Raw genomic sequence first — 23,586 nt, forward strand, 5'->3', positions numbered from 1 at the left:
ATTCTCCTAGATTTTAAATGGATTATTAATTTTGATTCAATACTAGATATTAATGTAATTAAGTTGGCTAATCTTTGTGGGTTTTCTTTTGTTTTATTTAGACTTATATATTCTGAATAATTACTAATTAAAGATTCTTTAATTTTTCTAAAAGCTTCTCTATTTTTAAATGGTTTTCTCATAATTAATTTAATTTAAATTCTGATGATAACTCTAACATACATCTCACTTCCTGGGCTCAGCTGAACCAGCTACGTTCTTTCCCTCTCTACTATATTGATGGATAGACATTATACCTATCAAGCATAACAACCTAAAAACTCATCAAACAATATCCTTAGAAACAAGTAACCACTAAGTGTGAAGTTTACCCCATACTTAGTTGCTAGCACCAGTTCATAAAAGAGGAACCCAAGGTACCCAGACTTCCCTTGTTCAACACAATTACCATCCGCATACATCCAACATCACATAAAAAGGCATTTCATAGAATTGGCAATTCACATTGTTGTCTCAATAGCTTAACAGTCTAACAACTTCTACATATGCTATAGCCATTTAGTGACACATAACCTTCTTTTGACCATTTCACATTTGCACCTTTACTATGTTAACATGTGTGTAATTTAATAACACTTCATTCAATGATTTATAGCTACCACTAAGGTCGGGTAGATCGGAATTCACCCCACACTTAGTTGCTATCATGTAGTGAATTTTAACACCCCAAATTATTGAAATTCAATGCATGGTGCAGCAAAACACTCAATTTTCTACCAAATTAGATTTCAGGCCCTTAGCTTAACCAAATATATTAAATCAAGAATCACCTTTCATCCTACATCAGCATTACACGTGAGAACTAGAAAAGAAACAACAACATAGAAACATATCACCATCACCCCATAATGCTCTCCAACAAGATTTTAAATTACATTCTGTTGAATTTCAAATAATCTATGCACAACACATTGGACATTTAACGTTGATTCAAGCTAATTTTATATCACAAATTTTAACAAAACAAAATTATGTCATCATGTACAGAACTTGGATCCATAAGTCTAAAAATACATCAAAACTTACCTTGGTCTTAATTAAAAAAATAAAGATGAAGTTTGAATCTTGTTGTTATTGCCAAGAAGGCATAAGACTTAAAAGGGAGCAAATTTAGGCTTTAGGAAATTAGGGCGGTGCGGTGGCTAGGGTTAGGGTAAGGGTTAAATGGAGGTAAAGTTATATATGTAGAGGTGAAAGTGAGCGGTTTGATTAGGGTTAAAATTACACAAAAATCAGCAGTCGATGTGACGCGTCAATAATCGCATTGAAGAAGCGATGCGACGTGTCGAGTCCGCATCGTTTTACTGGACTTTGCCTCAAAAAATTTATCCAAGTTTTACTTGGTGATCATCGATATGATGCGATGTGTAACACGTTGTAGGGATGATACGATGCGTTGACATTGCGTCAGTTCACTAGAAATGTCCCTAGAAAAATTTTCTAAGAGTGGGAAAGATGCACATCGATGCGACACATCGACTTAGCATTGATCCACTGTAAATTGCATCCAAAAAATTTTCTAAGGCTAATTTTCCATATTTGAGGTATTTTTTCTTCCCACTTACCTTTTTCACCACGGATCACCTATTTTCTTACTCAAAGGTCGATGTTCACCTTCTTCTCATCTTCTCTATCTCGATGACGTTTCTCATTCCTGCACATTAAACAAAAATAATAAAATTGTGTAAGAAAAATTGGATTGCCTCCCACCAAGCGCCTTATTTTCGATTGTGGCACTACTAATCTTTTCTATTTTTCTTTTTGTCCTTAACAAATAAAAATTAAACTGCCTATCACATTACATTTTTGGTTTGCCTCCTGCATAACACCTTATTTTACATCGTGGAATGACTTAGCTCAGTCTTACTCATCAGTAAAAGTGATGGACACGTTGTGCTTGTCTTTATGATTAGCCCAATAATGCTTCATAAATTGTCTATTCACTAGAAACTTTTCAGTTTTCTCTTTGTTCCACAATTCAACCGCTCCATGATGTGTCATTTGTACTACTTCAAAAGGTCCAGACCACTTAGACCGCAATTTTCCCCAAAACAACTTTGACCTTGAATTAAATAGCAAAACAAGTTGTCTGAGTTCAAACACTCTATCTTGAATTTTTCTAGCATGCCATCTCTTGGTTTTCACCTTGTACAAATTTGCATTCTCATAATCACGGAGACAAAATTCATCAAGTTCAACAAGCTGCAACAATCTCTTTTCCCCTGTAGCTTTCATCTTAAGATTCAACTTTTTGGTAGCCCAATAAGCTTGATGCTCAAGCTCAACAGGAAAATGGCAAGATTTACCGTAAACAAAGCGCATGGGGAAGTAACAATGGGTGTCTTATAAGCTATCCAGTACACCCATAATGCATCATATAGCTTCTAGGCCTAATACTTTTGTTTCCCATTAACCTTCTTTTGCAATATTTACTTTATCTCCCGATTGAAGACCTCAACTTGTCCACTCATTTGTGGATTATACGCAGAGGCCACCTTATGCCTAACACCATATTTAGCTAAAATATTCTTAAACAAAGCATTAATAAAGTACGTACCTGTGTCACTAATTATAGCTCTTAGAGTGCCAAACTGGGAAAATATTTACTTCTTCATAAATTTCAGCACTACTCTCGCATCATTAGTAGGACAAGCTACAACTTCCAACGATTAAAATACGTAATCAATTGCCACTATAATGTACAAATTACCATTTGATGGTGGGAATAGTCCCATAAAATCAATTCCCCAAAAATCGAATACTTCCATGACAAGGATGTTGTTTAGGGGCATCTCATGATGCCTTAAAATCATTCCCAACCTTTCGCATTGATCACAACTCTTTACAACAGCTATCACATCTTGAAATAATATAAGCAAAAAAAATAGATTGCCACACTTTTTAAATTGTTCTCGTACCTCCATAATGTCCACCATAAGGAGATGAATGAGACTTTTGCAAAACTTATGTGAATTCAGCTTTCGAAACACATCTTTGTATGATTCCATCCGGCCCCTTCTTGAAAAGGTAAGGCTCATCCCATATATAAGAATGAGAATCATGTAGTAGTTTCTTCCTCTGTTGAATTATACTTTTAGGAGGGTGAAATCTACTTTCCAACAAATTCACATTGTCTGCATACCAAGTGACTTCACACTCCTTAATTGTCAATAATTTTTCATCTGAAAACTCTCCCCGAAGGTAGAGAAAGTTATCAACAAGATGATCATGAGTTTCTAACCTTGATAATAGTATGCAACTTGATTTTCTACTTCTTTACGATCATGAACCTCTAAGTCAAACTCTTGCAGTAACAAAATCCACCAGATCAATCGAGGCTTTGTATCCTTTTTATTGAAGATATATTTGATGGCTGCATGGTCAGTGTGAACAATAACCTTTGTGCCCACCAAATAAGCTCTAAACATATCAAATGTATTAATCACTGCTAGCATCTTCTTTTCAGTGACTGTATAATTTATTTGGGCATCGTTCAAGACTTTACTAGCATAGTAAATAGAGCAAAATACCCTGTCTTTTATTTTCCCCAAAATAGCTCCTACAACCACGTCACTAGCATCACACATCAATTCAAATGATAATTCCCATTCTGGAGAAATCAAAATAGTTTCTTCAATCATCTTTTCTTTCAGCTTCTTAAATGCTTTATCACAACCCGCCCCAAAGTCGAACTTGGCCTTTTTTTCTAACAGTTTGCACATCGGGCTTGCAATCTTCAAGAAATCTTGAATAAAACGCCTGTAGAAACCTGTATGCCCCAAGAAGCTTCGTACTCCCTTTACTGTGATTGGATGTGGCAACCTTTCAATCACTTCAATTTTGGCCCAATATATTTCAAGTCTCTTGCATGACACTTTATGGCTAATGACTATTCCTTTCTTTACCAAAAAGTGGCACTTTTCCCAATTCAGCACCAAATTTATCTGTTCACATCAAGTTAGGACTCGATCTAAATTCTGCAAGCATTTATCAAAAGAGTAATCGTAAACAGAGAAATCATCCATGAATACCTCGACAAATTCTTCCACCATGTCATAGAAGATTGCATCATATATCTCTAAAATATTGCAGGTGTATTGCAGAGGCCAAAAGGCACGTATCTGAAGGCATAAGTACCATATGGTCAAGTAAAAGTTGTCTTTTTTTGATCCTCGAGAGCAAAGGTGATCTGATTATAACCCGAGTAACCATCAAGAAAAAAAGTACTCCTGCCCTGCCAACCTATCTAACATCTGATCAATGAATGGGATAGGATAGTGATCCTTCCTTGTGGCTTCATTTAGCATCCTATAGTCAATATAAATTTTGTATCCAGTCACCATACGAGCGGGGATTAGGTCATTTCTTCATTAGTAAACATGGTCATCCCACCTTTCTTTGGGACATAATGTATTGGGCTCACCCATTTTCTACCTGAAATTGGATAAACAATCCAATTATCGAGCCAATTAATGACATCTTTCTACACCAAATTTTTTATCACTGCATTCAACCTATGTTGTTGCTACACTCTTGGCTTAAAACCTTCCTCCATGTGTATTTTGTGCATGTAAAAAGCTGGATTTATTCCTATAATGTTAGATGTTTTCCACCCGATCGCGTTCGTCCTCCTTTTCAACACTATCATTACTTCCTATACCTACATATCAGATCATTATGTAGATAAAATAATAGGCAAGGTATCATTATCACCAAGGTAAACATATTTCAAGTGAGGAGGAAGAACCTTAAGCTCCAATTTTGGAGCTTCATCTATTGAAGCTTTGGGGGATGGACGAATTGGTCTGTTTAATGGCTCAAAAGTCAAATTTCTTATTTAATTGACCGTCGAATTCATGACTTGGACTCGTGCCAATGCTTTCACACCTTCATAAAGATCACAAACTACCAAAGATCGCTCTAATGGATCATCTAACAATAATAACCTCTGATCATGCTCAAGATCTATAATAGATATGGTAGACAACTCCTCATATATAGATGGTAATTTTAGAACCTTATACACATCAAAGACATCCACTTTATTGTGCGCTCTCATTGTCATTTTTCCTGCTACTACATTAATTAATAATTGTCCCATTGCTAAGAAAAGTCACTCCAAAATAAATGGAACAACAAGATCAACTTTGAAGTCAAGAATTACAAAATCCACCAGAAAGATTAAGGATCCCACTTGCAGTAAGACATCCTTGATAATACCATCAGGCCTAGCAAGGGACCTATCTTCCAACTACAAAACAATAGTATTGGGTTTAGGACTCCCAAGACCCATCTTTCGGTACTAAGATGTGGGCATAAGATTGATGCTAGCCCTCAAATCACACAATCCACGAGCACTAATGGTCTATCCAATGATAATCTGCAAAGTAAAACTACCTGGATCCTTTAGCTTCATAGGCAATTTGTTTTGAATCTTAGATGTGCACTCCTCAGTAAGTGCAACTATAGCATATTCATTCAACTAGTTCTTATTTGCAACTATATCCTTTAGGTATTTTGCATATTTTGTAACACTCTGTAGAATGTCATCAAGAGGAAGATTTACATGAACCTACTTTAGAAGATCTAAGAACTTCTTGTAACTCACCATTTCTTGATGCTTCTTTTCCCTTTGAGGAAAGTGTAAAGGTAAAGTCTTTTTTTCTACGTGAATTTCATCACTTTCCACTTTTTCCTTGACTTTTTTCTCTGCATAGTCTTTAGAACTATCATCAGTGACTATGGGACAATCCTACTCTTAAATCGTCTTCTTGGTTTGCAACCCACTCCTTGTTGTAACTGCATTCACCTACTTCAGATTTGCCTCTGTATCACTAGGTAATGCTCTTGGAGGTCTTGTATTTTGTGCTACTACAATTTGACCAAGTTGAAACTCCAGATTTCAAATAAGTAATTGTTGACTTTTCAACTCTGCTTCAAATTGCGCTTGTTGAGTCTTTATTTTTGCTGCAAATTATGCCTGTTGAGCCATAAACTACTTCATTAACTCCTTCATATTTCTATATTAAGAAGTCACTTAATTATTGTAAGTTGGATATTGATTTGGTTGCACTGGCTCCTTATACTGATTTGCATTCTGCACTTGATTTCCACCCATGAGAAATTAGGATGGTTCCTCCAGTTAGGATTATACGTGTTACTAAAATTCTACTGTCCTTGACGATTTGCATTCTCTATGTAGTTGACAGAATCTAAATTAGTCGTATGAGCATCTGCTACATGCTCACCACTACCACAAACCTCAGACCAAGAATTTGCCTTTTGGACTTTATTAGTTGTAGCTGCTGTTTGTGTAACGCCCAACTTTATGTTATTAAGCTGAGTAATCATATAATTTTACATGGCTATGATCTGTGGTTGTAATGGAGTGAACTGGTCCATCTCCAATACCTCTACAAACTTTTTAAGAGCACTACTTGAATCAACATGCCAGTTAGGATTCCCTTGTGAAATTCAATTCAGTAGTGTGTATAATTCTTCATAATCCTTTTTAAGAGCCTGTCCACCTGCTGCTGAATCCAAGAGAATTTTGGTATTTGGCTCTAATTCTTTAATGAAAGTATGAACAAGAACATTGTTGGACTGATGATGGTGAGGGCAATTTCTGACCATACCCTTAAATCTCTCCTAAGCTTGGTAGAGATTTTCTCATTCTTTTTGTCTAAAACTCAAGATCTCGCTTCTCAAGTGTGTGGTCTTCCTAGATAGAAAGAATTAAATAAGGAACTTTCAAGCCAAATCTTCCCATCAAGTGATGTAGAGTGGTGGTTTAGTATGTAACCACCTTTTTGCTTCCCCTATTAGGGAAACAGGAAAGAGTGTCAATCTTACATAATCAGAACTCACCCCTTTAGGAATATAACTATCGCTTATTTCTAAGAAGGTCTGTATGTGCTGTTGCGGATCTTCATATAAAAGGCCATGGAATTACCCTACTAAATTCAACAATTGCACCATATTTTTCTTCAATTAAAATAGACCACTAGGTTCAGGATTGTGAATACTATTCATCACATGGTTCGTGAGTAGGATTGCCACCTCACGAATAGGTCTAGCATCTGGTTGAGCAGGAACAACTAGGATAACCAGAGGTGGGACATTTCCAGCATTTGGATTGGTAGGATCATTTCTTTGTTCAACCATTCTTCGCCTTTGTTGGAAGATCTGTTATGGTTATTAAAAAGGTTCTATCAACTCTTTATCTCTCGCTAGTTCTGTATTTGGCTAAACATGAAAAAATTCAGTTGCTAAGATCAAGTTGTTAACACTTAAACTTAATATCAAAAACTAAAAATTTAGCAATTTACTAATTATACTAGTCCCCGACAACGATGCCAAAAACTTGTTGTGACTCAGATGGATATGTAAGTGAACGCGATCGTACAAGTAATATTGTAACTTAGATAGTCAGATATCGTTCCCACGAGGACTAAGCAACTAAAAATTTAGTTTTAGACAATGAGGTATTAAGGCCTGTAAAGTATCAGGATGATTTTGAAAAATTAAGATTATAAATGTAAATTATAAAAGAAGAAATAAGTAGTAGCGACTAGAGAAAGCAAGCTATGTTTGTAAACAGTAATTATGAGAATTATAGGATTGAGACTTTTCAAACAATCATACAAGTCTCTATTATTATAGTAGTTTTATTGGTTATCGGGTTGTTGATTCACAAGGTTTATGCTACGATTTTGGTCTCCCGACCTCAAATCTTCTATCTATGGAATATTGCAACTACAACTCTCGAAGAGATACAACAATTCTTCTAGAGTCATAAAGTTATCTTTTTGTAATTGAACCAAACAAGGCTTCTAGGTATATCCCTATCCTAGATGCTAATTCAAACTCTTTTTTTCATAGAAGGATAAGAACCTTGCTCCTTAATTTCTTCGTTCTATCCGATAATTCTCCTCCTGGATTCACATAGAAATATAGATTTATTCTAATGGTGGCAACTCATCAAAATAGAAAGATCAAGAAATTAAGAACAACCTAGATGATAATCCAAAAAGAAACTACTATAAAGAATATCGAAGAGTAATTATGTTCTTGGCCTCAACCCTAGAACAAGGGTATTTAGCCTCTTATGTTTAAATTAAATATAAAAAATAAGTAATAAATCATACTCAAAATTAATCTTGAAGTAAATAAGTTCAAAAGAAATATTAAGAACCCAAAAATAGAGAATTTTATACTTCTTCGCCACTGCTATGCTTGTAAAAAGTGTTTGGAATTGTGCTCACGTGTTCCTTTTATACTTGGGAAAATTTCACCTGATCTGCACTATTGACGTAATGCATCGCTAATCACGTTGATCTAGCTAATTCATCGCGTCAACATCGCATTGATGAAATGAAACTTGTCTTAAAAATTCCGTCGAAGTCTAATTCTTCAAAACTCGATGCAATGCATCAGCATTACGTCGTGTCATTAGAATTGTTATCTCAAATTTTGACTAAGTACCTAAGATCACACATCAATGCGATCCGTTGACTTTGCATCGATGCATTTGATGTTTCTTTTGAAATTTTGGCTAAGGTACAGAATTTACCAGTTGACGTGATGTGTTGAGTGGGCATCGCATCACTAGAAATTCACTTCAAATATTCAATTAGCTCTCGTCAATCCTCATCTACTTTCTTTTACCCTTTCTCTCGTGCATCTATACATGTTCTTGGACTTGATAAAAATGGTCTTTCACATACGTATGATTTATTCCACACCATCAATAGATAATTGCTTCATGATATGTGTCTAATTTTTATCTGCATCTCTTGGAAATTTATCCTGTATCTCTAATCACATGGGTTAGCTATGAAACACAATTTAGCTCACAATTAAATATAATTAACATAATTTTTATTCTTAAAACAAGTCCAAATATGGGTAGATAGCAATGTTAAGACATATAAATACGCCCAAGATCAGATACCATAAGCCTAGTTCGAGTAGAAATTTGCCAAAATTGGAATTGTAGGATTATAATAGACTCTTAACCCACCTTAGTCCATGACTCATGTTAGTTTTTGTGAATTTGTATGCCTATTAGACTCTTGACATGTTAGCTTTAGTGAATATATATGCCTATTAGACTTCCAAAAAGGGGTACTGAGTTTTAGGTAAGAAATATTACTACTTGATGATATTATTGGTAGATGTAAAGAATGATTACATTGTTATTTATGCTATTGATGATGCTATTGTGATGATAATTATGATATTTATCACTGGTTTAATTCCAAGTCTTGATGATATTTATGACCGATTCAATTTCAAATCTTGATGATATTTATGATCGATTCAATTCTGAGTCTTGATGATATTTATGACCGATTCAATTCCTAGTCTTGATGATATTTATGATTGGTTTGATTTTGAGTCTTAATTATATTTATTCCTAATTCAAATTTAGATAATGATTATAAATATTCCATGTTGTAGTATGGCATTAAAAATGGTGTTAGTCGATATAATGATAATTAATGATACTGAATGCCTAGTTGGTAAAATGATGAATAGTAGATGTATGGTGGCTAGTTGATAAATAGTACTTGTGATTAGAGAAAATTAATGGCTAACTAGTGGATTGTGAAATAATGTTGGTAAATTGCTAAGTGATGGCATAATGCCGAATGATGGTAAATTATGAGATGATAGTTTAATTATGGTAATGGTTAGTGTGACTAATACATGCATAAATTATTCTATCCTTGTGTGTGCTCTCTAGTCGTAGGGTAGGATGTGATGAGTTCTTTACTTTTCTATACCAATTGGCATATGTGAGCCAATTTTGTTATTATGTTTGTAAGTGTTTGATTTTCCTACATTATGTTATTGTAATTATTTTGATTTATTTACAAATTATGTATAGTTATGATGGTGATGATTCAGGTTTGATTCTTAACCTTGACTTAAATATGTTATCTTTCACTTTATCGTTCTTATATCATGATTTAGCTCAGTCGACTAATGATGCCTACTAAGTACCTATTGTGTTGGTACTCATGCTTCACTTCTGTACATTTTTGGTGTAGATTTAAGTACTAGCTATCGTTGTTGACTATTGTTCATGTATAGTTGATCTTTCAGAGATTAGGCAAGATCTTAGAGTTTTAAGTTGCCCATTTTCTTTTATCTTATTGTTATTCAGTCTTTCGTATCATTACATATGTATTAGCTATATTCTAAGTCATTTAGGTTGTACTATTGACATTAAATTCCCTTGTACTGGCTCAACTAGGTTGTAGGATTGGTATTCTTATGTTGATTGTTTATCTATTTTAGAACATTGTGTTTATTTATCACTTGTGTTCATTGAATTTAGGCTATGTTGGGCATTCCCTGTCGAATTAACACATTGCATTAGCTTCGGGTTATGGTATTGGCTTACCTATTGATAGTATTTAGTATGTGCTATTATGGCTTTCAAATCGAGTCATGACAAATTGGTATCAGAGCCTAGATTTCACCGATATTATTGGTACAAGAGCAAGTGTCTAGTAGAGTCCTACGGATTAGAATTATAACATTCGTTCCTTATCTTCAGGAAGTTATGTGATATTATTAGAAGTTCTTCACTTCTTTCACTCATATCATGCTAATAGTCTAAGTTGGTTTGTAGAGTATTCCTTTGACTTTACTCTTTTGCAAATGGCCAGGACACATGCTACCACCACATGAGATGAGGGTCCTAAGATCGAGCCTAGGAATTCTTCTACTGTTCATGGATGACCTAGAAGCCATGGACAACCTCGTGATGTGTCCCCAGATAGGGGCTAGTATATTATGCCTTTTTCAGACCCTATTCGTGCACCTAAGATAGAGATTATTCCACCACAACTAGGGGTGGGATAAGGACCAGCCCAGGCTCCACCAAGGTTTATTTCTTTTTCTTTGATCAGGGATGTATTGGTTCAACTATTGGGGATAGTTGGTGGTATGCTTTCTGATGGTGTATAGTCCATCGTTAAAAATGGTACTAAGGCGAGGGTGCAACCTATAGCTGCAGTTCCCAAAGTTAAGGTTTCTTATGCACTGATAGTTACTCAGCCAGTATTTGCTTAACCTGCTATATCTTCTAAAGAGAAGAAGATATTAGGTAGATTCTTTTAGATTAGCTCTGCCAAGATTTTCTATTGCTCCGACCAAGGATGCGTATCAGTTTCTGAGTTCTTACAAGGATAGGCGGAGAGGTTATATGGATTCTAGGCCAGCTGGATCTTCTCCCTTATCATGGACTCAGTTCTTTGAGATATTCTTGGAGAAGTATATACCTCACAACCTTAGAGATTATTTGAGGCATCAGTTCTTTAGATTGGAGCAGGGCTCCATTTCAGTTGTAGAGTATGAGGCTCATTTTCATGAGTTGGCTAGGTATGTGACCTCTATTTTGGACACTAAGTATGAGAGAGCACTTTTTTGTTAGAGGGTTAAGAATCCCCATTCATATGTTTACTTAGAGTTTGGTTGCTATAGGTAGAGCTTTTACCAAGGTTTCAGATCATGCTAGGGTGATGAAGGACATGCACCAAAAGGGCCTTGATAAGAGGCCTAGTTTTAAGGATGGATTCAGTGGGAGAAGTCATATTTCCTAACCTAGAGATGGAAATTATCAGGGTAGGTATGCTCCGTGTCCTTGTTATCATATTCAATTCCAAACTAGTCGACCTGATCAGACAACTTTTTAGATTACTGACGGAGGTCAGTTTAGTTCTAGAGATTACTTTACTAAAGGAAGTGGTCAGTCTTTGAGGGGTTTATCTTCTAGTTATTCTAGTCATGGTGGCTACTCTAGGTCATCCGGATCTGTTAGTTTTGGTTAACTTTATGTTTCTTATTTTACTTATGGACTTCCTGGCCGTTATTTGCTAGATTGTCCGAATCATGAGGCAATTGTTGTTTCAGCTCAGGGTGTTTCCCCTATTAGAGTAGTTCATCCCTCAGCTAGAGGTGGTTCTCATATATCGTAAGGTGGTTCCTAAGGTACTCTAGAAGGTTCTCACTAGGCAGGACAGAAGGTCAGTTAGGTGTCCAGCCAGGTGGTGGCATGGTCAGTTATATGCAATACTTGCTAGATCCGAGTTATAAACTTCAGATGCTATTATTATAGGTACTATTTTGGTGTGCTTCCAGTCCACCCTTGCTTTATTTGATTTTAGATTCACTTATTCTTATATTTCTACTTATTATGAACCATGATTGGAGTAGTATTTTGATTCATTATCTGTGCCATTGTGCTTATCTACCCCTATGGTTACTTCTTTAGTAGTGGATCAAGTATTCAAATTATGTGTTTAGACAGTTAGTAATGTTAATACTTATGCTGACCTTATTATTTTTGATATATTGGATTTTGATGTGATTTTGGGCATAGACTTGTTATCCTACTATCATGCAGTCATAAATTATTTTGCCAAGACTGTTACCTTAGCCATACCTAGTATACCCCTAGCCATATGGCAGGGAGTCTTTAGCTGCAAATCAATGGGGATTATCTCTTATATGTGTGATAGTAGACTTTTTTTAAGGGGTTGTGAGTCTTATCTTGCTTATATCTGTGATACTAGTGTGGAGAGTTCATAATTTGACTCTATTTCTAATATTTATGAGTTTCCTAATATTTTCCTTATCGAGATGCCTGATATTCCTCTTGTCCATGAGATTGAATATGCTATTGACCTCGATCCTGGTACCCAACCTATTTCTAAGGTAGCTTACTGGCTCTTACCGAACATAAGGAACTGAATTCTCAACTTTAGGATCTTCTTGGTAAGGTTTTTATTAGACCAAGTGTGTCTTCTTAAGGTGCTTCTGTATTGTTTGAGAAGAAGAAAGATGGTTTCATACGCATGTATATTGAATATAGGTATTATGATAAGGTGACTATGATAACCTATTATCCTATACCTCACATTGATGGTTTGTTTGACCAGGTTAAGGGTTCAACCAAGTTTTCTAAGATTGATTTGAGGTCTAGTTACCATCAGTTGAGGCTTTGAGCTGAGGATGTCTCAAAGACAACTTTTAGAACCCGTTATGGTCAGTATAAGTTCTTGGTGATATCTTTTGGGTTGGCTAATGACCCAACCACTTTCATGGACTTGATGAACTAGGTATTCACGCATTAATTAGACTTCTTTATGATTGTGTTTATTGATGACATCTTTGTGTATCCGAGGAGTATTGAGGAGTATGTAAGTATTTGGAGATCGTGATCCAAACTTTAAGAGATCATTTTCTTTTCACCAACTTCTCCAAGTGTGAGTTTTGGCTTGAGTTGGTGACATTTCTTAGACATGTGGTATCTAAGAAAGGCATTATGGTACACCCAACCACGATTGAGGCAATTTGTGATTGGGGTATACCTACGTCTCTGATTGAGGTTCATAACTTAATTGGTTTGGCCGGTTATTATTGTCACTTTATCATGGATTTGCTACTGTTTCATCCCCTATAACCCGATTGACTCGAAAGGGGGTTCTTTTATGATGGTCTGAGGAGTGTAAGTTGAGCTTTGGAAAACTCAAGGACTTCCTTACTTTAGCTCCTGTGTTAGATCTTCCAAATGAGGATGAGGGATTCACCATTTTTTTTGTTGCTTCAGTGATGGTATAGATTGTATATCAATGCAGAAGGGTCTTGTTCTTACTTATGTTTCTGGACAACTTAAGGTGTATGAGCGCAACTACCCCACTCATGATTTAAAGTTGGCAGGTGTTGTTTTTGCGCTTTAGATTTGGAGGCATTATCTGTATGGTGTACATTGAGACATTTTTACCGATCATCATACTTTTCAACATATTATGACCTAGAGAGGGCTTAATTCTCAATAACATATATGGATGGAGTTGCTTAAGGACTATGATATTTCTATCTTGTATCATTCGGGCAAGGAAAATATGGTTGCAGATGCCTTGAGTTGTAAGGCAGTGAGTATAGGTAGCTTGGCTTGTATTTTAGTTTCTCAGAGGCTATTAGTACAGGACATTCAGTCCTTATCTAACTTGATGGTTTGCCTTGATATTTCAAATTCTAGGAGAATTTTGGCTAGTATGGAGGTGAGGTTCTCACTACTTGAGCAGATTTAGGATTATTAGTTTGAGGATAGCAAGCTTTTCTTCCTTCGTGATCAGGTTTTAACGGGTGAGTTTGAGAGGCACACCATTAATTCTGAGGGTATTTTAAGGTTTGATGGTCGTATTTGTGTTCACCAGATTAATGATTTTATTCGTATGATCTTTCATGAGGCTCACAACTCTAGATATTCTATTCACCATGACATAGCCAAGATTTATAGAGATTTGAGATAACATTATTGGTGGAGTGGTATAAAGAGAGATATAGCATAGTTTGTAGCTCATTGACTATGTTATCACCAGGTAAAGGCTAATCATCAAAGATCTGATAGATTGACTTAGAGGTTACCCATTCCTGAGTGGAAATAGGAACTGATTACTATAGACTTTTTTAGTAGTTTGCCTTGCACTTCCCGTGGTTGTGATGGTATTTGGGTTACTATGGACCATTTGACCAAGTCAGCACACGTTATTACTATTTAGATGACTTTCAGTGTTGAGAGTTTAACCCATATCTGTGTTTGGGAGATAGTCCACTTGTATGGGGTGCGCATTTCTATTATTTCAGACTGTGGTTCTATGTTAAAGGATGGATTTGAGTACAATCTTTCTTTCATAAACTGATGCCTAGTTCGAGTGAACTATTTAGGTACTTGAGGACATGTTCCTAGCTTGTGTAATGGAATTTGAAGGCCAGTGGGAGCAACACTTAGCGTTGGCAGAGTTTTCATACAAGAACAACTATCATTCGGGTATTGAGATGGCATCTTCTGAGGATTTGTATGGTAGGAGGTGTATTTCTTTGGTTGGATGGTTTGATACTTTTGAGATTAGTCCCTTTAGTACTGTCTTACTTCAGGAGTCATTGGATAGAGTTAAGGTGATTTAAGATAGGTTGAGAGCGACTAAGAATAGGCAAAAGGCTATGTAGATCGTAGGCTCCATGCCTTGTGTTTTGGAGTTGGTGGCCATATATTCCTTTGTGTATCACCCATTAAGGGTGTGATAAGGTTTGGGAGGAAGGGCAAGCTCAGTTCGAGATGCATTGTCCCTTTTGAGATTCTTTGTGTAGTTGGTGAGGTGGATTAAGAGTTAGCTCTACCTTTAGATTTTGCCATTGTACATCCAATTTTCCATGTGTGTATGTTGTGGAGATAAATTCTTGATCCTTCTCATGTACTAAGATGGGACTCAATCCAGTTGGATGAGTGTTTGACGTTTGTATAAGAGTCGGTGCTTATTTTGGCTAGTGATGTGAGGCGGTCACGCACTAGAGAGATTAATGTAGTTAAGGTTCAGTAGAGACACTGCCTAGTAAAGGAGGCCACTTTGGAGATCAAGAGTAAGATACAAACTCAGTATCCTCACCTGCTCGAGACTTCAAGTATATTCTAATCTTTAACTTTCAAGGACGAAAGTTCCTTTAGTAGTGGATATTATAATAACCCTTCAGGTCATTTTTTGTATTTTTGTTTATTTTCACCATTAGAGCTTTGCCATAGCTTCCCCAAGTCATTTATGACTTGCTAGAATATAGAGATTGATTACCGGGTAGTTCATTTGATTTTTAGAGCCATTTCCCTATTTGGAAGTTTTTGCTAGTTTCAAATGGCCACAACACAAAAATTTTAGTAAAACAATCTTGAATGAAATTCCAACCATGCTAGAAACTTTGGAATATTGATTTTAGGCAAGGTAGACCTTTGGTTTGGGTCTTGCACCCGAGGTCATTTTGACCTATTAGTTGAAAAGTCGAAAAATTAAAAATTTGGGTGTGGGACGAACATTTGGTCAAAACTGCTAAGGATAGAAAATCTTTCTTCACTATTGCATTCGAAACATCAAATTTAATGTGGTTTCGGTTTATTTGCATAAATCGAAATTTGAATGAATCCCAAGTCCTTAGAAAAAACTTGAAAAAATTCAAAGTTTCAGTTATCATCTGGTGTGGCTTACGATCACACATGATGTGCAGAGGGTAGTGCGATCGCACTAAGAAGTATGGCGATCTCCATACCTACTCCTACAGCCATGTTGTGCAATTGCACACCTGGATGTGCGATTGCTGCACTTGACTTTCTTGAAAGGGTATAAAAAAACCCCTTAGGTCGCGAATTGACCCATTTCCACCCATTCTCTTGAGAGAAAAATTCCTAAAGTATGGTAACTCAAAATTAAGTCTTGTAGGTGACTTGGGAGCTTGATTAACATATATTTTCAAGAATATCTTCAGATTTAAGGTGATATTCCTTTAAATTCATGCTTGAATTTCTTGATTATCTGTCCAAAGCGCCAAATCCTTTGGGGCTTGATTTTTAATCCAAAATTAGCTTGGATTTTACCTACTTTTGAGGATTCTTATTACATGAGCTTGATATTATGTTGGGTTGGTCTTGGAAAAGTGATTTTCCATGAGTGGGATCCACATGGGGTTTTGGCATAATTTTTGGATCCAAAGCATAATGGTGCAGTCTGGGTATCAATATTCTCGTATTGATGTGTAGAATGTGTTTTTGATAGCTTGGCATCTTGAAGAGGCTTCTCAGAAGAGAAAAGAAACGTTTAGCAGATTGTTGAGCTTTCTTTGATGATGGAGTAGGCTAGGTTTACCCCTTGTTAGATAAAGCTACTTCAGAGTATATTTATGATATTGTGTTGGATTAGGATGGGTTTTAGGTGTTGATTTGATAAATTTTAAGACTTGGGGTTAGTTGAGCCGTTTAGGCTATTTTGACACCATAAGCTTGAATCCCTTAGATTTTCCCCTTATGCTTTAGGTAAATTGGGCTTCTTCACTCTTGCTTAGCATGGGCATGACTGAAGTTACATAATTAGGCACAATAAACCTAGTTACTCATGTTTCAGGGGAATTTTCCGCCTTAGTGCTAACTAAGGCTTGTTTGACATCTAAAAGTGAAATTAGAAACCTTAAGCCTAGTTCCGGTAGAAATTTTCCTAAATTAGAATTCAAGGGTTAGAGTGCACTCTTAACCCACCTTAGGCTATGACTCATGTTAGCTTTGGTGAATCTTTATACCTATTAGACTCTTGAAAAGGGTATTGTGGTTATGGTGAGAAATCTTAGTACTTGATGATATCATTGGAAAATGTGAAGAATGATTACGTTGTTATTTATGCTATTGATAATAGTATTGTGATGATGATTATGATATTTATGACTGATTCAATTCTGAGTCTTGATGATATTTATGATCGATTTAATTCTGAGTCTTGATATATTTATGACCAATTCGATTCCAAATCTTGATTAGATTTATTCTCAGTTCAATTTCGGATGATGAGTATGAATATTCCATGTTGTAGTATGGTATTAAAAATGGTGTTAGTCAATATTTTGATGGCTAATGATAGAGGATGCCTAGTTTGTAAAATGATGAATAGTGGATGTATGGTGGTTAGTTGATGAATAATGCTAGTGATTAGAGAAATTTAATGGATAACTAGTGGATTGTGGAATAATATTGGTAAATTGCTAAGTGATGGCATAATGTCGAATGATCGTGAATTATGAGATGATGTTTGAACTACGATGGTGGTTAGTGGAAATGATGCATGTGTAAATTATTCTATCCTTGTGTGTGCTCTCCAGCCTTATGGGAGGCTGTGGTGAGTTCTTTATTTTTCTGCACCAATTGGTGAATGGGATCTAATTTTGTTATAATGTTTGTTTGTGTTCAATTCTCCAACGTTATTTTATTGTTATTATTTTTGCTTATTTAATAATTATGTACATTGATGATGGAGATGATTCAGGTTCAATTCTGCACCTTGACTTAGTTATGTTATCTTGTATTTTATTATTCTTATATCATGATTTAGATTAGTCGACTGATGATGTCTACTGAGTGCCCATTATTTTGGTACTCATGCTACACAACTGTACCTTTTTGATACAGATCTGAGTACTAGCTGTCGTCGTTGACAGTTATTCTGTAAGACCCCACAAAATTCTCTTGTAGTCTGAGCCTTAGAGCAATATTCAATAAAGTGTTAATCTGGCCCTAAAAGGTTGAGAAGTGTCTTCCCAAGTGAGAAGTATTTCAAACCATGTATAATTTCCCTAATATTGACTTTTTTTCATATACAGAATTGAATAAGCTTTTCATCGATGCCAAATTCGCCCAAATCTAATACTCGGGCGAAGAGTTAGAGCCATTTTAGTGAGACAGTGTGCCACATGGCACTTTAGCGCGTCGGGGAGCCAACCAAAATGACAATAATCAAAATACAGTGAGCCTCCGTGATTATAGCGCGTCGCTCTAAGGCTTAATTTCAGAGTTGTTAATTTCCAATGCTCCAACGCAATTCCACCGCGTCGCGGTGCCTTTCAAGTTTGCAAACAAGGTGGTAACTCGATTTCCACCATGTCGTGCCACCAACCAGCTTTCCAATTGTCCAGTTTTCAGTGAACTAGTGCGATTCCACCTCATTGCGCCAGCATGTGAGATTTCGCTTTTAAATTTACAGGACCAATTGGTTATTTCCTAAAGCTCCAAACAAGTCTATATAAGGGATCTATACCCTAAGTAACGAAAATACTTTATTATTCATCAATTTTTCCCCAAATCCAAGTATTTTCTCTATCAAGAAGTCAAGAACCCTAGTCAAGAAATCAAGAACCAGCCTAAGGATTTCTTCAAGAACCTTCAAGAAAGAGTTTTCTTAGGTATGCAAATGTTAATTCTTGGGTCCCTTTCACCCAAGAAGCTCAAGAATCCTTTTCAAAATTCAAAGCTTCTTGTGTTTATGATTTTTCATGATTCATGTGAATTGAAATTGAAGTTCATGCTATTATTGAGTTTTAATTCATGTTTGTTTACAAGGTTTTCAAGCTTTGACCCTAGTATGTGATATTCATGATAAACCCTCTTCAAGTTGCTTGTTAAGTGATGTGTTCATGTCAATTGAGTGTAGAAATTATTGAATAAGAAAATCATGCTCCCCATATGTTCGATGAAATGCTTATGTGAAGAAATTAGAGCCACTATGGCATGATGACTAGAAATCCCCAATTGTGTGCAAGCCTATTTATGCCAAGTGTTTGTTGAAAAGACTTAGTGAATGAATTGTGGAATGATAGCATGAGATCCCCCAATTATGTGTTTGTAATTCATGCTAAGTATTTTATGCAAGACCTTGTTGAATGGAGTATGAGTCAATAAAATGTCTCCCTATATTCACTTGTCGATGATTCCTAAATGTTTGAAGAGATGCTTTAGTGATTGTGATGGTGAATGAATGTCCATGGTCTTGATTATTCAAGAATGGTAATGTTTTACTTTTATGTTATCGAGTCCTCGGGGTATTTATAACCGACAAATTAGCTACAGTCTATAGCCTTTGTCAGTTTCCTCAGTTATCTCGGTTAAGCCACGACTCTCTCTTAACCGTTGTTCCTAACAACTTCTTCTTTAACCATACCCCAGAATATTCACCTGGCAATCAACTTCATCCTTTATTTTAGGCGGACTCTTACAACCAGAATTTCTAGGAATTTACAGGTTAATCCATCGTTGTTATTAAGAAGTCAAGAGGTTAACCATATACTAAGGGTAATAATTTTAATGAAGCAGGATTTATATTCAGATAAAGTATAGAATCGTAATATTTAAACAAAGTAAAAATATTTTTGATAGGGAAAAAATAGCATATCATAAAGACTTACATGGTATAACTGAGAGAGGTTTCCCTTTTGGGATTCCCCTAAGGACATTGCAAAGAGTTGAAAGCTTTATTAAACACACTTAGTATTGCATAAACTAGATTACCTACTGAGGATAAGTTGGTTTAAGGAAGGGATTTTTAAACATAAAGATAGAGGAGTGGGTTGAAGGTTTTTCTCACTTGGGTTTTCTTCGTTCTGCTTCCTTCTACTAACTACTTAAGACTTATATAGACATAAGAGAAAAGAAACAAATGGACTCAAACACATTACATGGCCTAAGGACAAGTGGCCGACATTAAAAGATAAGATTTTTTAATAATGCAAGTCGGGTACACATTGGGCCCATCGTCACATGCATTATTTTTCTTTTGACAGACGCGTGCTTCAATAGTTTTTCCCTCTTTTGGAGGGTAGTGATTAAGGAAGAACTTTACATGACTAATGTTGGCATACCCATATGACTCGCCTTATCATAATGTCATATCCTATATACATCATACTTGATTCTTATTTTACCACGTATCTATCTTCTTTACCATACAATTGTCTCTTTCTGAATAAGTATCCAAGTTGTGAAGTGCAATAGAGTCGAAACTTATGCCTGAATCATCATCTTCATTTGGATCCTATGCATGTTGGAGATAAGCAAACCTTCCATGAAATTCATCTTCTTTGTCTTCCGAACTTGGATTTCTATCTGGATTGCTCTAATTAGCTATATTTAGGACTAGTCTGTCTGTACTTGTACTTGGGCTATCTTTAGTAACAACATGTTTATCTTTTCCTTGATTGTTGAAATATTTTTCTAAAGTTTGTATTATTATAGCTTCAATTTTGTCATTTTTTTTATTTTTTGACATCAAAGTCTTTCTAGAAGTATCTTTCTGAGTACAATTTTTGGTTGGTGTCCGTCTCCATTAAGAACAACCTTCATCTTCACTTTTTGGCAAAGTGACATCCATTAACGTATTTGGTAATTCTTTATTGGCTACCATTTAAATCGGACTAGCTGTATCTCTAACTGATACAGTGGATTTCTTAGCATTCAGTGGGGAGTGCACACCCGTCTCATCCATTTTGTTTTGAGATAGAAAACTCAGAGTCTGAGTGCTTGCATTATTCTGAGAAGCACCAATTATGTTGTTCTTCAATGTTTGTACCTCTTCCATAAGTTTAGCATTTTTAAGAAGAAGGAATTCTTTTTGGACATTGAGACTTTTGAAGGCCCCGGTCATTATAGAACAGTGATCACAAGAAAATATTTTACCTCTATATTTTTTGATGGTGTATTGGGGTATTTGGTTTGGGCTTTTTTTGAGGGCTAGGGATATATAGTAATTAGGCCCAAGGTATCCTCTAGCATAATCCAAAGCTTCTGTAAAATCACTAAAACCTTTGAAAACTGGGTTTTTAACTCTATTAATTGAGTCTACTACTTCAATCCATGTTTGAAATACTCCATTAGTATTGCCATGAATAAGTACGTAATATTTAAACCTGTTTTCTCTATTTTTGTTTGAAAAATATTTATATAAAACATTTGTTACAGCTATAAAATATTTAGTATCACTTTTATTAAATGATATCCATAGATTGTCTACTAAACAACTCTGAGGTTTATCTAAAACACAATCTGGTTTAACTAAAATGATAAATTACACGATGGATATGAGAATAAATTAACTTGTCCAAAATAAATTCTTTCCATCATTTCTGTAGAGTCTTGTGGTCTAAAATTAACATTACCTAATAGTGTCTGAGCATAGGAGTCTTGAGCTGGGGCTATGCCCTTGCCCTTGTTTGCTAGCTGATGGCTAGTTTGTCTCATGCTGAAACAAAGATTAATTAACCTGTTCAGTTTTAATCTGTAGTCTACTTAACTGATCTGCTAGCTCATTATCCTTTCCTTTCACATATTCAAATATAATATACTTATGAACAGATATGGTGTACATAAAATTGATCCATCTTCGTTTACTACTAGCTTTATCATTTATCTTTTTATAAAATTTAACTATTGCTTCATAATCAGTCTTTACTAAAACTTCTTCTTTATTTAGGATATATAGTTTGAAACTATTTAAACCATATATTATTGCTAATACTTCTAAGTCTATGCTACTCATATTTCCCCTTTCTTTATATTAACCACTTTGATATGCACAAATTTTTTCTTCATTTCAATTACTGTATTTATTAGGTCTGGCTTTTAGGATAGCTGCCCATCCTAATTTACTTCCATCGGTATGAATAATTAATTAAGTAGTTTGATTCTAAAGGTATCTTTAAATCTGGAATGTTATTAATTCTCTTTTTAATTTGTTGTACTAATTTAATATCTTCTATATTAAAATGCTTTTGCCCTTTACTTCCTGTTTTTGCATATAAAGGTCCTGCTATTTTTCCCAAATCTTGAATAAAATTTCTTGCATCATTTACTAAACCTAAAAATTTTTGTAAATTCTTTTTATTGTCAAACTTATTTGGCAAATCTAACACCTTTTTTACAATGTGTGGTTGGAGCTTTATCTTTCCATCTCCTAAAGTTACTCCTAAAAGATTAATATGAGTTTTACATAGTTCAATTTTCTCTTTACTAATTATTATTCCATATTTAACAAATAGTCTAAAAACTATTCGCAAGTGGCCTAGTTGTTCTTGCATATTTTGGCTAAATACTAAAATATCATCTTCATAAACCAACACAAAACTTTTGTATTCTCCAAACATATAACCATTGTTTTTAAAAAATGGGTGGAGCAGTTTTTAGACTGAAAGGCATAGCCATCCATTCAAAATGTCCTCCTGGACAAGTGAACGCTGTCCATTCTATACTATCTGGATGCATTTTTACCTGCCAATATCCTGATTTGTAGTCAAATTTACTAAATATCTTTTTACCTTGTATTCAATTGATTAGTTCACTCTTGTCTGGTAGTTTATATGCATCTATTCTAGTATTATCATTTAACCTTTTGTAATTTATCACTATACGAGCTTTACCTCTTACTTGTTCACTGAGATTTCTTACCATGAAGGCTGCTGATCTGTGCTTGGAAATTGATCTTCTTATGACTTCTTCAGTGTCTTCATTGTATGCTTCTATAGCTGCTATTTTTATTGGATATTAAGGGTTAATAATGTCTAATTTACACATTATTTTATTAGCACCCCAATGTACTAAGGGTTTTTCTCCAATTATTTCCATTTCATCTAAAATTGCTATTATATTCATTCCTATTCCATTTATTTCTTTCTGAAAATTATAAAATTGTGTTTCAATATTTATTAGAGTATAATCCTTTTCTATGTCTTCTAAGTATTCAAATTCTTCTACATTATTATCCTTTTCTAAATTTTCCTTTTCTTCATATAGGTTTTTAGAGGAACATTGATCACTAAGTTTACAATTTTCACAGCATGATTGAGAGCCTAAAATTAGGTCTTTATTGTGTGTTTTAATTTTTTTTCTATTGATGAATAATTAGTAGTTTGTACTGGTGTATAAGTATTGTTTTGGAATAACATTATACCATCTCTTATTATCTCCTCTATTTTGTAATAAGAAGTGTAACCCAATTATGAAATTTATTTTTAGATTTAAATCTCTTGCTAATATTTTATGAGCATTATATGTGGGTTTATAGAATTCATTACATGTATAGGTAAAACTTATCTGTGCCTTTTTGATATAGTAATCATAGATATTATATGATCCCTCCATTAGTATTGCTGTTATTGGTT

At 35.0% G+C, this 23,586-nt stretch overlaps 1 protein-coding gene and 1 non-coding gene across 2 annotated transcripts; one reads left to right on the plus strand and one right to left on the minus strand.

The window, feature by feature from the left end:
- Window positions 1-1,656: 1,656 nt before the first annotated feature.
- LOC107874279 lies at window positions 1,657-2,382 on the minus strand. Its single transcript, XM_016721111.1, has 2 exons — window positions 1,928-2,382; window positions 1,657-1,714 (listed from the first exon to the last, which is right to left on the minus strand). Exons 1-2 carry the CDS (start codon window positions 2,380-2,382, stop codon window positions 1,657-1,659), a joined length of 513 nt encoding a protein of 170 aa, XP_016576597.1.
- A 4,282-nt stretch (window positions 2,383-6,664) lies between these two features.
- LOC124899770 lies at window positions 6,665-6,771 on the plus strand. The gene has a single exon (XR_007057334.1). It is a non-coding gene; the product is annotated as a small nucleolar RNA R71 (small nucleolar RNA).
- The last annotated feature ends 16,815 nt before the right edge of the window (window positions 6,772-23,586 follow it).

The sequence above is a fragment of the Capsicum annuum genome, chromosome 6, assembly GCF_002878395.1.
Source record: "Capsicum annuum cultivar UCD-10X-F1 chromosome 6, UCD10Xv1.1, whole genome shotgun sequence".
Taxonomy (NCBI): Eukaryota; Viridiplantae; Streptophyta; class Magnoliopsida; order Solanales; family Solanaceae; genus Capsicum; species Capsicum annuum.